This window comes from Bos indicus x Bos taurus, chromosome 7 (genome assembly GCF_003369695.1).
Source record: "Bos indicus x Bos taurus breed Angus x Brahman F1 hybrid chromosome 7, Bos_hybrid_MaternalHap_v2.0, whole genome shotgun sequence".
Taxonomy (NCBI): domain Eukaryota; kingdom Metazoa; phylum Chordata; class Mammalia; order Artiodactyla; family Bovidae; genus Bos; species Bos indicus x Bos taurus.
Window position 1 is genome coordinate 84,900,404 of NC_040082.1, and position 14,807 is coordinate 84,915,210.

The window sequence follows — 14,807 nt, forward strand, 5'->3', positions numbered from 1 at the left end:
TTTATTTATTCTTCAAAAATGACCACTAAGAAGAGTTTTTAGAATTATAATTAAAAATTGACAGGTTCTAGGATGTTTGCATGTAAATTCTTTTTTTTTTTTGTTTTTTGGATTCTAAATCATGTGTTTTTTTTTTTTTTTTCTAATTTTATTTTATTTTTAACTTTACATAATATTAGCATTCTTAAGGTGCAAGCAACAACTTACTCTGACAATTAAAGTAACTGATTGAAAGGAGAGCTCAGAGAACTTTGGGAAAACTGAAGAATTTGGCTTCAAAAGAAGATAGAAAGTAATAGCTCCCAGGATCTAGATTGCAGGTCTTTTCCAAGGAGTCAGTTCTTCACATCAGGTGGCCAAAGTATTGGAGTTTCAGCTTCAACGTCAGTCCTTCCAATGAACATGCAGGGTTGATCTCCTTTAGGATGGACTGGTTGGATCTCCTTGCAGTCCAAGGGACTCTCAAGAGTCTTCTCCAACACCACAGTTCAAAAGCATCGATTCTTTGGTGCTCAGCTTTCTTTATAGTCCAGCTCTCAAATCCATACATGACTACTGGAAAAACCATAGCCTTGACTAGACGGACCTTTGTTAGCAAAGTAATGTCTCTGCTTTTTAATATGCTGTCTAGGTTGGTCTGGAGAAGGAAATGGCAACCCATTCCAGTAATCTTGCCTGGAGAATTCCATGAACAGAGGAGCCTGGCAGGCTACAATCCATGGGGTTGCAAAGAGTCAGGCATGACTGAGCAACTATCACTCACTAGGTTGGTCATAACTTGACTTCCAAGAAGTAAGTGTCTTTTAATTTTGTGGCTGCAGTCACCATCTGCAGTGATTTTGGAGCCCCCCAAAATAAAGTCTGCCACTGTTTTCACTGTTTCCTCATCTATTTCACTTCACTACCATGACGTGGTGGGACTGGATGCCATGATCTTAGTTTTCTAAATGTTGAGCTTTAAGCCAACTTTTTCACTCTCCTCTTTCACTTTCATCAGGTGGCTCTTTAATTCTTCTTTGCTCTGCCATAAGGGTGGTGTCATCTGCATATCTGAGGTTATTGATATTTCTCCCGGCAATCTTGATTCCAGCTTGTGCTTCATCCAGCCCAGCGTTTCTCATGACGTATTCTGCATATAAGTTAAATAAACAGGGTGACAATATACAGCCTTGACAGACTCCTTTTCCTATTTGGAACCAATCTGTTGTTCCATGTCCAGTTCTAACTGTTGCTTCCTGACCTGCATACAGATTTGTCAAGAGGCAGGTCAGGTGGTCTAGTATTTCCATCTGTTTCATAATTTTCCATAGTTTGTTGTGATCCACACAGTCAAAGGCTTTGGCATAGTCAGTAAAGCAGAAATAAATGTTTTTCTGGAACTCTCTTGCTTTTTCAATGATCCAGCGGTTGTTGGCAATTTGATCTCTGGTTCCTCTGCCTTTTCTAAAACCAGCTTGAACATCTGCAAGTTCACGGTTCACGTATTGTTGAAGCCTGGCTTGGAGAATATTGAACATTACTAGCGTGTGAGATGAGTGCAATTGTGTGGTAGTTTGAACATTCTTTGGCATTGCTTTTCTTTGGGATTGGAATGAAAACTGACCTTTTCCAGTCCTGTGGCCACTGCTGAGTTTTCCAAATGTGCTGGCATCAGTTTGTTTCAAAAATAAGAACTGTGTAATCTCCCTCTAAGAGAAGTTACTGGGCCTCTCCTCCTACCCACAGCACTACAGAAGAAACAGCAAGTTCAGTTCAGGTTTGGGGTGGGGGGGGGATCAATGTAACAATCCAGATTTGTTACATTGTTATAGTCAGTCCTCCCAAGAGCCTTCAATATGCTCTCATCTTGGGTAAGACCTATGAGGCACCCTACAAAGGCACAAAAAAGCAGGATAAATTAATAAAATCCTCCAGAGAGACAAGATACTGTTAGACTGACCCACAGAAATCTGTAAAGACGATTTCCAGAGAAATCATCACTGTGAAACAACCTACTCCTTAGTCCACTGCTAACCAAGGTGGCAGATCCTGTGGGGAGGCTCAGAATCCTCTCACTCCTTTCTCCTACTCATTGAGTATTTTCTGGTCCTGCTCTGGGAGTTACTAGAGCTATTAAGATAGACTTATTTCAGGTTGAGCTCCCAGGTCCTGATACACGACCCTGGGTCTTAGGAGCCAGCCTCAGACCTATTATTCATGAATGCACAGGCCTGAGGGGGTGTCCCAGGTGGCACTACTGGTAAAGAACCCACCTGCCAATGCAGAAGACACAAGAGATCCATGGTCGGGAAGATCCCCTGGAAGAGGGCCTGGCAACCCACTCGAGTATTCTTGTCTGGAGAATCCCATGACAAGAAGAATAGCCTGGCGGGCTACAGTCCATAGGATCGCAAGTTGTTGAACACGGCTGAAGTGACTTAGCATACACGCATGCATAGGCCTGAGGCTCTAATTTCACCCCAGCGTGAATGAGTTCCCTCAGTACAGGGTGCTGAAGTCTGATAGGGGAAAGGAAGGTGGTAAACGCAAGAGCAGAAAACTGGGCAGCTCGCACGGGCCAAGGGGCTGCTTTTTTGACACATTTTCCAGGAATTGGCCATTCACAGCCTCCACTGCTATTTCATTAATGGAACTCACACATGTAGCAGTACTTGTCTGGGGAAGGCTATTAATGCTAACTTTTCCTATGGTCTGCTCTAAAAAGTCATGTAAAGCGTTTTCCTGTTTTCCTTTGGAAAATGTCTACACTACATCCTGACATTTAATCTGCAGCCCTAACGGGGGTGACTAATGTGAGCTGTTGGTTCTTGGCTCCTTCAAAAGTAAGCCAGCTTAATCTAGTAATCTTTTTTAGTCTCACAGGAAAAGGGAAAAAAATGACAATTAAGCAACACAAGCAACTAGTGTGTTTCCCTTAAGCGTTCTTCGTAAAACAAATGTGTATGTATTTTCTTTTTTGAAGTTTTGAAGGTCTGGTTTAAATAAAACATTTAACCCTTTGAAAGTCAGAGCTCTAGTATGCTTTTAAAGCAGTGTATGATTTAGGTGGGGTTTGCTCTGTGGCAGCCGGTATCTTGGCATTCCAGTGTGTATCCAAACCTCTGGTCTACAGGAGGTTGGGAGCAGTTGCACAGAGGGTGGGGTAGACAAAACAAAAAGCAGTGTTTGAGTCGTGCTTGGAAAACACTTTTGGATTCAATGGGAGCCAAAACCATGGGAACTGGCCTACATCCTCAGGGTTTAAAAGAGATCCAAGTAGGCTTACCATGGAGTGGAAATATGAATAGCACCAGACTCCAACTGTGCACTCAGGGTTCTGGTCTCACTTCTAGTGGAAACTAGCAGTGAATTAGCTCAGTTAACGACTCTGGACCTCAGTTTCCTCACACATACACATGAGTGGGTTTCCAAAGGCCTTTCCAGCTCTGACTTTCCATGACACTACATCATTCCAGAAAGGATTATCAGTGTCTGTGTTCTCCTTCACATTTGGTTTCCTAGGCATCTGTAGGTAGGAGGGCTATAGCTGTTGGTGGCTTGAACTTCAAGGGCTATAGCCAATGTCTCCGATAAGTGAAGGGCGGGGTGGAGATTATAAACGCTCATGACCATGCCAGGACTTCTAAGGATACCCTAGAGTTACAGACCACTTATCCCATACAATTCATGGGGAAGGTTGCAATTTCAGGACCACACTTAGGAAGGAGATTTGTGTAAATATGGGGGTACATTGTAGGAATAGTGGGAAGAGGAAGAGGAAGAGCAGGTGATAGCTCCTGTGTGCTGAGCTCTCCAATGACAGCACTGCCTGTACTATCTCACCCCATCCTCTCAAACACTCTGCAGGGGAATATCATTTCAGGAAGGAAACCAAAGCTCAGGGATGTGATGTAGCTGGTTGGAGTGAGTCTTTTGTTTACAACGACTTGGACATTCATGACTGAACAAAAGTGCCTTGCATATCACACCAGAACACCCAGGAGACTTCTACCCATCCGTCCATCCAAAAGTGGGGTGGACAAGAGCTCAGAGGGGGCATATCCAAGGGAGTCAGTGAGCTTGTCCCATTTCCCACTTGATAAACTCAGGGTTGCCTGATCTGAAGATCTTTTTACCTGCAAAGTGATATTGCCTCAGTGGCTGAAATGCTGAATTTAGTGAGCTGTTCATTGTGTTTCAGAACTCTTGCTCTGTACATCAAATAGATTTTCAAAGAGAACTAAGGTCAGAAACACGTACTTCTTATTAGGCAAGAAAACCATGACTTTGTATTTATTTGAGAAAGCAATCATACTAAAAAAAAATAAAATAGAACCATAAGCTAGATATCAAAGGCAGGCTGGCTGAGATTACAAAACACATGTCACCTTCACTTCCTGTGTGCTGTTAATGAATCACCATCTTTCCAGTCTCTTTAGAAGTAGGGATTTCTAAAGTTTCCCCTCTTAAAAAAAAAAAAAAATTGGGCTATATTTAACTTTTCCCAATGGATTTGTCTTTGTCTTTAAACAGACTCCAGTAATCCCCTCAAGGTCCCAGAGACGTGTGATTCTTTCCAAAGTCTTTGGAGCATGGAAGAAAGTGGGTGTTTGAATAAATTATGTACATTCTCTTGTGGACTATTGTAAATCAGGAGCAGCGTGGAAAGCAGTGAGCAGAACTGATTCTTTCAAAGAGAAAGGAAGTTTTCAGATTTCCCTCCTATTCTTGAGAAACATGAGTATTTCTAAACTATTTATCAAACCATATGAAATTACATTTTGTAGGTCAAACATGGCCAGATATTGGCAATTCCTCATGGTTTGGTTTAACATATAAATTAACTCATTTCTCTTGAAGCATCAAAGATATGAATCAAAGGTCTGTAGGTCTCAAACAGACGGATGCTTTGTAAATTTTGTGTTCCCCACCTTCCACCCTAAGCATTTATTCTTGAACCAAAGAGGCAAAAACAAAACTTTAGATGACAGATTGAATGAATTATCCTGTTGATGTTCTAAGATCATGAAAAAGGGCAGATGTTAGAATATAGAGTAAATCCTTATATATTACTCTAAGTTATTTGCAAGGTTCATGTGCAAATGTAACCAAACTTCATCTACTACAAGGAACAAAGTCAAAAAGTACTAATGTGGACTAAGGTTTTAAGCGCTCCAAATCTAAATGCTAGTGGAAAAGGAATTTATGTCAAGTGAAGACCAAATTATTGCTTATTATATTACTATTACATGTACTTGCTGGATTTGGTTTAATATGTCTGGGCTTACGTTACTAGTCTTGCATGAAGTTTTCTGTAACTTAGCCAAGGTAATTTCTGAGGAGACAGTTAATGAGAAAGACCAAATGGTATAGGATATATTATTAGCATTTAGTTACCAGAGAGGCACAAACTAATCACAGCTAGAACCAGTGCTCAGAATCAGAGAGTTGCAGTAAAGCTATCAGAGGTGCCCCAAAAGGTTCTTCCAGGAAGGATCATCTTTAGGTAATCATTTCCTTCTAGTACAGTCTTCTGTGTAAAGCATCCAATGGTCCTTTTTTTTTCGCCCCCTCTTTTGTGAGAAGCTCCCATTGGTGTGGATTCTGGAACTTCCTCAAGAGCAAGTTAAAGCTAAAGAAAGAGTGCTGTTGCTCAACATCCAGAGTCAAACTTGGTTCCAGGTAATTTCATATTACAGAGTTCACGCTGTGCTAGTAACAGATGCCAGATGAAACTGAAGATGCATGTTAAGTTTTAAAGGATGCCCCAAGGCAAATACTTCCCTTATTCCATGCAGCTTAATTTCTGGTTGGCTAAGAACAGCATTAAAATCAGTCATAGAATTTCCTTGTTTTCTGATTCCTCAGATGAAGAATTTCAGCACACACATTCTCAACCTTTGTATTGAATTAACTTTGGAGACCTATCTGTGCTCATTTCAGCTGTGCTATCAGGCGAGAGCCCGTGCCAAACGACTTCTCCTATCTATACACTTGTCCACTGAGGACAGTATGCAACACTGCAAGAGAGAGGAAGCTCTGGGTTATTTGTGGTGAAGGTACCATCTGGCCTGCGGTATGCCTGCTGTATACTTTTGCTTAAAAACTCAAGTTCAGAGAAACCCTAAGAAGGGAGATTCTTTGAATGTCTCACTTCATCTTGGGTGCTTTAACACGATGGTACTCAAAGCACAGGTGAAGACGAAGTCAACAGAGTCTGAGGTCTCTAGGATGATGAGTCCTGGGCATCCTGGTAGTCCTTAGTGTCTACACAGAGGTGAACAATGAACTGCCGTGACTATGTCCTTCTGTTTGAGTACCACCTCAAATCGTGAATTGTCAGTTGAACACTCCCGCTTGTTTTGTGTCATAGACTTGACAGCAGTCCCTTGATTTCTTGTAAAAAATGTGCCTGGCTCTCCTTCTGATACTTTCATACAGGTCCCTCTAAGCAAAGCCTCCAGCCCACAAGCACAACAGGGGTTGCAGTCTCATAGAACTCACAGCCACAAAGCTACCCCAAAATAAGCTTTATTGCAAGAAAAGTGTCATATTTGATACACAGACCTACGGAAAACAAACAAAACCAAAAGCCGTAAGTTTTTCCTCACAAATACTTGATTACAAATGTACACTGTTTGTTTTGCTTTAGTTTATTAGGAAACAAAACAAAGTCCCGAACTGGATATGACCGGTGACTCATCTTTGGTCAGCTCAGGTGTGAGAGGAACAACCCAGAGCCTGCATGTGCTTTGGCCATTTCACATATGAGGTTTGCTCACTGGTCCAGGGACAGGTTCCTGGATTGAGAAGAATGCGGGGACGTACGCTTACTAGCACGTCCTAGTACAATATCTCTTTAAATGACTAAAAGCAAACTAAACATCAATTCATTGTACAAACATCTTTCATACACAATAGGCTATGATAAAAACGAGACATATGGTGTATAACTACAGTATTAATGAAAATTCTAAAAAAAAAAAAAAAAGAAATGGATTAAAAAAAAAAAACATATATTCCTTGTCTGTACTGCATGGTTTGTTTGCACATATGGCAATCCTGAAATAGCTTGAATGTAATAAATGCACCATTAATCTAAGACAGCACCAAACACTACAGAACGCCAGGTGTTCCTCGCCGAAGGAACGGCAGTTCTTCAGCTGCCTACAGTACCACAAGTATGCAGCATGCCCTGGGTAAGAATGAGGTGTTGTGGGGAGCACATGTGCCTCCTTGAGGTTATGAGAAGGAAATACAGTACGGTTTGGCCTGCAATGCTACTGGTCTCACAAGCAGTCAAGGTATTTTGCTACAGTGGTTGTGCTTCATCCTCTGTTGCCTGGTGTGTCTGCTGACGTGAAGTATCATCACAGTGAGCTCCTCTGGCTTTGATCTCCTTTATATAGGATCTAATGACACATTGATTACTGCCCATTCAGCTCTGTGAGGCTGCCTTTAAAATAATCAGATGTGTACCAGTTGGACGACTGGCAGAAAACCAAAGGAAACATCTCTTGAATCTACTGAAAAATTTTTTTTTTTTAAAAAGCACCTCTAAAAGAAATAGCTCAAATTTATAAATCTAAAGAAAAACGAGTGAGTTTCCCTTTTTGTTTACATAGTTTGTTCATTTCTCCATATATTACTGCATTAAAAATAAATAAACATCTATATTTTTTTAATTAGCAACTATAGCAAAATACCCAAAGTGTTACAGACTGCTAACAGGAAAAAAAAAAAAAAGCTCACATTATTTTTGTGCATTTAGTGCCATATGCTGATCTCTTGAATATTTAGTTTTTTAATATACTTTAAAGTGAAGTTATATAAAAAATACAGTAACCACGGTTGCCTTTGTACTCAAATCTTTGGCCACACCAGAGTCTACATTATCCCTCCCTGTGAGGGTCAACATTCTGAAGTCTGAGACAGGGAGGAAAGAAACAAAAGTCTTTTTTTTCTTTCCTCTTTAAAACTAGTCATTGATTTCTCAGAGGCTTCTGAAGGCTGGCTGTGCAGGGATTTGAGCCTGGAACCAAGTCTGCAAGGGGTTAATAGAGTTGAATCTGCAGCCTCATTCTGAGAGCCTCCCCCAGCTCCCCTAGGAGGTAGTCATCTTCATTGCTGTCTTCCAGTTTCTTAAGCTCTTTTTTCTTGTAGAGAGGGACGCTAGTGATTTCCAGTGTGTACATGCCAGGCACGAGCTTCCTCTTGGCTGTGTGCAAGTAGCTGAGCCCATTCCTTTGGTGGATGCGGAACACGCCATCGTCATTCCCCTGGGAGATGACATAGCGGATGTGGTTGTTGAGCGGCTCGATGGCGGGCATGAATTCTACGATGTGCTCCTTCGCACCAAGGCCGGAGACGTTAAACTTCATCATCACCGGGCTGTCCATGTCGACGCTCTCCAGGCTGATCTGTTTAACCTGGAAGAAGAGCAGGAAAACCGTGTGGGAAGAGCTTTGACAGCACAAACCGAGGACTTACAGGAACCGGCCATCAGAGGGGTGCAGCCACAGTGACATACTGTCTCTGCCTGTCTGCTTGCAACTTACCCTCGGCTGGGAGAAAAGGTCACTTCCGCCTAGTGTGCTCTGTAAATCTTTAGGACTGTTCCCGCACCTTATCCAGGTAAAGTTACAGGGCTGAGCTGATGGGGGGCACTCATATTTCAAGTTTTTTTGGGGGGTTTATGAAATATCATACTTATTAATAAACAAGAGACAATTTAGGAAACAATGGTAATTTTTTTGTTGTTGGAGTTAAAACGAGAAGTGCAGCTGTTTTAACTCTGCTTAGAGGGATCTTCACTCTGAAAGCCCAGGTAGATTTTCTGGCCACAAACCACATGTGAATGTGTTTTCTGGGAGCTGTCAGTGCAGGGGGAGTGAACTCCAGAGTCATCAGGGCTCAGGTTTGAACCAGCTTTGGTTAAAAGCCAATGGGGCAGGGCCCAGATACACCAAGTCTCTCTCTGTCAAATGTACAGGAGGTTTAAGAACGCTATTTCAGTAAGACAGGGGCAAAAAAAAATCAATGCTTTGAGTGGGCGCCTGCCAAGAACTTGGGGACCGTGGTACCGAGGTGCCCACTTCAGCATGCAGCCCCCTAGAATCACAACGGGAGGGTTTTACAAGCAGAATTTCTGGATCTGTAGTTTGGCTTACTTAATGAATAGCTCAGTTGCCATATTTAAACATCAGCTAGGTACCTTAATCTATTTAAGGTAAATGTAATGCTGGCCTATGTACGATTATAAAACAGAACTAGAGATTTTGTGGCTAGAGAAGTCTCGTCTTATAAATTTCTGAGGCCCAGAAAACTGAAGCAAGTTGCCCAATGCACCCAGCCAGTTAGTTGCTGACTAGGTGTTTTGATGGGGAATTCTGCAGTGGCACTAACTGATGAGATGGTCTGCCTGATCTCTGGGGGAAAACACCTCCAGATACTGGGTATTATTTGGAGAACGGGCGTCAATGTTTATGCCAGGCACCGTTTCAGAAGCTTCACAGTAATCGCTCCATTAATCTTCTTGCCAGCCTTTGGAGGTAAATATTTTTATTCCCATTTTAACAGGTGAAGAAATTGAGGTAGAGAGAGGCTAAGTAAATACGCTCTGTGTAACATGGGTAGTAAGTACAGAGGGTCAGGGAATAAATTCAAAACCAAGAATCTGTGGCCGACCCATTTAACCACTGTGCTAAATACCACAAACAGAAAGAAATAGCAGCAGCAGCAGCAGCAGGCAATTCAGATTTTCAGCTTCTTACAAAATACAAGTTATCTGGAGATAAAACTTTTATGGAAGCAACACCTATCTTATAAATGTCACAAAATGTGACATGTGGTTGGCTTACCTACTGAAAATTAAGATCAGCCTAGTATACTATATATGTATACAACAGAATTGGACAGATTCACAATAATTTCATTTTTTGAATCATTTCAAAGTAGTTATTTCCTGGAAGGACATCTTATTACCTCCTGGCACAAGTCAAAAATGCCAACATGTGGTCTGAAACTATGAATCTTAAAGCCCCCCAGGCCTTTCTGAATTAAAAACACCACTAATTTTAACTTACTTGTCTCTGCCATAGTTTGTACATTAACTAAGCTGATGAATTTCACGAGGTGGAGGTTTAGCTCCACTGAGGCTGAAACCTACATAAAAGTTTACTGCAATAGGGTACGTGACTCCATATGGAAAAAATCTGGTGACAAAATAAAGTGAAGTTACTCACAGCAATGTGTTTGGGTTCATGAATACTTCTCTTCTGTCTGTTGTCTTTCTTAGAGTAGCCGTTGATTTTGCACTCATAACACGCTTCCGGGGACAGAGCATTCTCTTCATCTACTTCTGTATCCATCGATAGGTACTGCCCTTTGTTAAATCCCATTCCTGAGACGCAGTGGCTATTTGCAACAAGATGCAAATTGATGTTAGACTTCATCATTATTGTTTTCCAGAGGTAGAGCAGAGGTTTTTCCAAAATAAGAAACCCACAAAGCAAACCCTAAGATCATAAACATAAAAACCTAATAGACTTGGTAACTTTACTTCAGCACTTAATGCATGAGATTCTCCTTTATTTTAAACAGCAAAATTCTTCCAAGAGTGAGCCCCAAGTTTCCCCAATTTTCAATCCTGATTAGACTGAAGCACTCTGTGTAATTAAATCAAGATGGTAAAAGTCAAGTATGAATTTTCAGAGTGTTAGAAGTTCTGTTGATTCCAAAACCTGAAGCCTACATCTGCTGCTTACCAACTGAGCTTGCTGAACTCCTATTTTGATTAATGAAAGAGTTAGTGAGCTGACATTAAATGACCCTTGTCTACACCAAGATTTCTGTTTCAAGTATTATTATGTACCCACGGTGGACATATCAGTCCAACAACCCTCAGTGTCTGACTCACACATTGTTCCTTCTGGGGAAGATGACTCCTAAATTCCCATCTTCTGGGCTGTGGAGTGCTGGCTTCCATGAAGGAGGGAGGCAGGTGGCCAGCACCTCAGCTGATAGGACTTGAGACGGCTGCACTTGGGAAAGGGGACTAGCTGAAGGGACCCAGCCTTGTGGAGACAGTGTCACACCAACCAGGCATGTCCTCTCTGTGCAGCAAAAGGCCAGATGAGCAAAGAGAGGGACAGCTCCTTCCTCATGGAGCACAGGGCTGTGCTTAATCATTCAGTCGTGTTCCACTCTTTGTGACCCCATGGACTATAGCCTGCCAGGCTCCTCTGTCCATGGGATTCTCCAGGCAAGAATACCGGAGTGGGTTGCCTTGCCCTCCTCCAGGAGAGCTTTCTGACTCCGGGATTGAATCCTCATCTCCTGCATTGCAGGCGGATTCTTTACCCACTGAGCCATCTGAGCCACTAGCACAGGGCTAGTACCTGCCAAAATTCATGTAAGACACTGGGCGAAGCCATTTCCATTTGTATCTCTTAGCCCAGGTGTCTTTGATAACACAGGAGCCATAGTATCTTTAAACATCTGCTGTCTCTGACCTTAAGGGATTTATTCAGGCCATTGTAAAACACCAGAGAATGATACCCATATACAAGTTCGAGTCCAATGCTCACCACAAAGCAGGGAATCCACATGCCTTCCTGGGGCTTCTTCCTCCCATACCTAAATGCTCTGATCAATGCTTTTCCCTAGCCAGCTTTTCATCGCCATTTACCTTCCCCCAGTGCCAGGTGGCCAGGCACTGGACCCTGCTCACTTTCCCATGTGTGGGGAGGTGGAGGGTCTTACCCCTGTCCCACTCTGTAGTACCCAGGTGGGCAGCCGCAGAGGTAGCCCCCTTCTGTGTTGGAGCAGCCGTAATTGCATGGGTTCTTGGAAGACGAGCACTCATTCACGTCGTGGCAGGCACTGGAGAACTGGTCGAAGGAGAACCCGGAGGGGCAGGCGCACTTGTAGCTTCCCAGGGTGTTATAGCAGGAAGCAGAGCCACAGGCATTGGGATTGGAGCATTCATTCTCGTCTGAGAACATAAAGCAAGAGACTTTTACAAGTGGAGGGGAGGGCAGTGGGGCAAAGAAGAGCCCCAGTATCAAATATCTATATTTTACAGGGGAAGTGGCTTTAGAACCATATTTTTAAATGTTTACCATGATGGTTGATTTGCAAAGCGTATGATATTAAAAAAAAACAAAAACAAGACCTGACAGATTCCCCTAAAATTATGGCTTAAACAAAAGCTTCCCCATGCTTTTATATTATGTTTGTACTAGGTTTTCCTGAATACTCTGGCAGCCTTTGGGCACAGATATTTGCAGTCTGACTACTGAGTAACTCTTCTAATCACTTTTCAGAAGGTTACTTCAAAAGTCTATGCCTCAGACAGACTCACAAGGACAGAAAGTAGATGAGTAGTTGCCAGGAGCTGTGGGGAGGGAGAAACGGAGAATGACTTCTAAGGGGTATTGAGCTTCTTTTCGGGGTGGAGATGTTGTGTTGCCGATGGTGGTACACTGCTGTGAGAATATACTTAAAAACCACTGAACCGGACATTGTAAAAGCTGAATTTTATGGTATGTGAATTATATTTCAATTTTTAAAAAGCCTCTATTTATATCTGTATTTTTTATCCATTCTCCTAGCAATTTCCAAAGCATTCATTATATACATGGAGAGAAAAGTATATTAAAAAATCGAAATATCCTAAATGAAAATAACTGAGATAAACATTAATTGAACCTCATACACTTTTAACTCTACTTGAGAACCTATCATGTACATACTTTGCCTTCTGATGTGGGTCTGCACCAAGCCATCAGCTGACATGGGTTTTACTTTTAATGACTGACACTACACAATAAATGCCTGACAGTAAGATAATTTCAGGTTAATACTTTCAGCTACTCTTATCATTTTTACAAAATCAAAGTTTGACTGTGCTTTTAACTTTGGAGATGACAATTTTGCTCTTAACTGTCTGGTTGATACCTAGTCTGCAGCTTGACCCCTGTGGGCTTCATCATCATCCCAATTTCACCCTGGGCACCAGTCATGTCTGGTCCATGGAATTCTTTCAGATTCTTGTGACTGTACTAGAGCGTAGTGTTTTTACCAAATACATGACAAGTCCGTGTTTCAGCTCACGTGGGGAAACAGGCCCATTTGCAATTAGGTGTGCCCTTGGGACACAGCAGTTAGAGCCAAGTGCTTATCTGCAGTAGCTCAGGGAGATTATGGAGGATGCACATGGAGTCTCGCTGGAAAGGCCTCTCACACAGGAAATTATACTTCATTAACTACGGTACAGAGGTTGTTGAAAAGGCCAAAATTATTAGGCACATTTCTGTCTCATGAGTACAGTTTAGGAATTAAACCAAACTGCCAAATACAGCATTCTTAATCACTGGATATGAATTACCATATGATTACCTAATATGGACAAATTCTCAGCCTTCATTTCACAGGAAGAAAGTATATGAATAAATTCTTAATAAGTAAGCTTGCTGTTGTTGCTCAGTTGCTATGTCGTGTCCAACTCTTTGCAACCCCATGGATTGTAGCTGCCAGGTTCCTCTGTCCATGGGGTTCTCCCAGCAAGAATACTGGAGTGGGCTGCCATTTCCTCCTCCAGGGGATCTTCCCAGACCAGGGATCAAACCTGCTACTTATGACATAAATATAACTACTATTTTATTTCTATATATCAAAGACTTGGAATTCTGCCTCAAAGGTTCATCTGCTTTTATAATTAAATCTGACACTAGTTTTATATGTGGTGTTTCTCTCCTGATAGAGAATGTGAGTTAGGTTATAGTCTAACAAAATGATCCTGCCATGAGCATAGTATTAGATATTGTGTTAAAGTGGAAAAATTACCAAGAAAGGCAATTAATTGAATAAACTGCATTTAAAGATACCACTGACAAGAACATTTTTATATAGTTAAAACTTCTGGAGGCACCATGACAGATGTCATATTTATATCCTATAAATGTATGCCATAGCATAATTTTATAGGCGTAGGTAATCTGACTTTGAAAATATGTTCCGGTTTGAAACATACTTTGAGCTGACTCAAGTCTCACTAAACCATGTTCAAATTATTTTGAAAAGAACATACAAGGAACTAGAGGTTGCTAACACCAAGTAAACCAAAGCTTCATATATTAAGATGTAATCATATTCAGGAGAAGGCAATGGCACCCCACTCCAGTACTCTTGCCTGGAAAACCCCATGGATGAAGGAGCCTGGTAGGCTGCAGTCCATGGGATCGCTGAGGGTCGGACACGACTGAGCGACTTCACTTTCACTTTTCACTTTCATGCATTGGAGAAGGAAATGGCAACCCACTGCAGTGTTCTTGCCTGGAGAATCCCAGGGACGGGGGAGCCTGGTGGGCTGCCGTCTATGGGGTCGCACAGAGTCGGACACGACTGAAGTGACTTAGCAGTTAGCAATCATATTCAAATGTTAGTAATATTATCTTATTTTCAATTTAGAATAATTAAAATGCTTGCATATTACTTAGGAACACATGGGAATGTTCCTAAATCTGTACAATCTATGTATCAGAATGTTATATGTGTTCTGTGGTACCTGGCTGAACACTTCTTAAAGTATCCATTTGAATTTAAAACGTTTTCAGTACTAACACTTCAAAAGCTGTCATTTTTCTTACACTGGCAGCAGTATTAACATCATTGCAGGGTTATAACTTACTATTACTTAAATTATCTGATGCACTGTTTGTGCCCATTTACAAGGGGACCCCAGTTACATCTGTCTGAGGTACTTCATGGGATATTCCTTCTTCAATCATATGAATAACAAGATATTCATACTCATAGTGACAGAT

At 41.7% G+C, this 14,807-nt stretch overlaps 1 protein-coding gene across 1 annotated transcript in view; it reads right to left on the reverse strand.

Annotated features, from left to right (window-relative positions):
• Positions 1-6,494: 6,494 nt before the first annotated feature.
• The window catches only part of FBN2 (fibrillin 2), a 222,221-nt gene continuing 213,908 nt past the window's right edge, over positions 6,495-14,807 (reverse strand). Inside the window, exons 63-65 of the mRNA XM_027547035.1 lie at positions 11,743-11,974; positions 10,224-10,395; positions 6,495-8,408 (exon numbers count right to left, since the gene is read on the reverse strand). Of these exons, the coding sequence (XP_027402836.1) occupies positions 8,034-8,408; positions 10,224-10,395; positions 11,743-11,974 (779 nt within the window). The 3' untranslated portion in view covers positions 6,495-8,033. The remainder of the gene's footprint in view (positions 8,409-10,223; positions 10,396-11,742; positions 11,975-14,807) is intronic.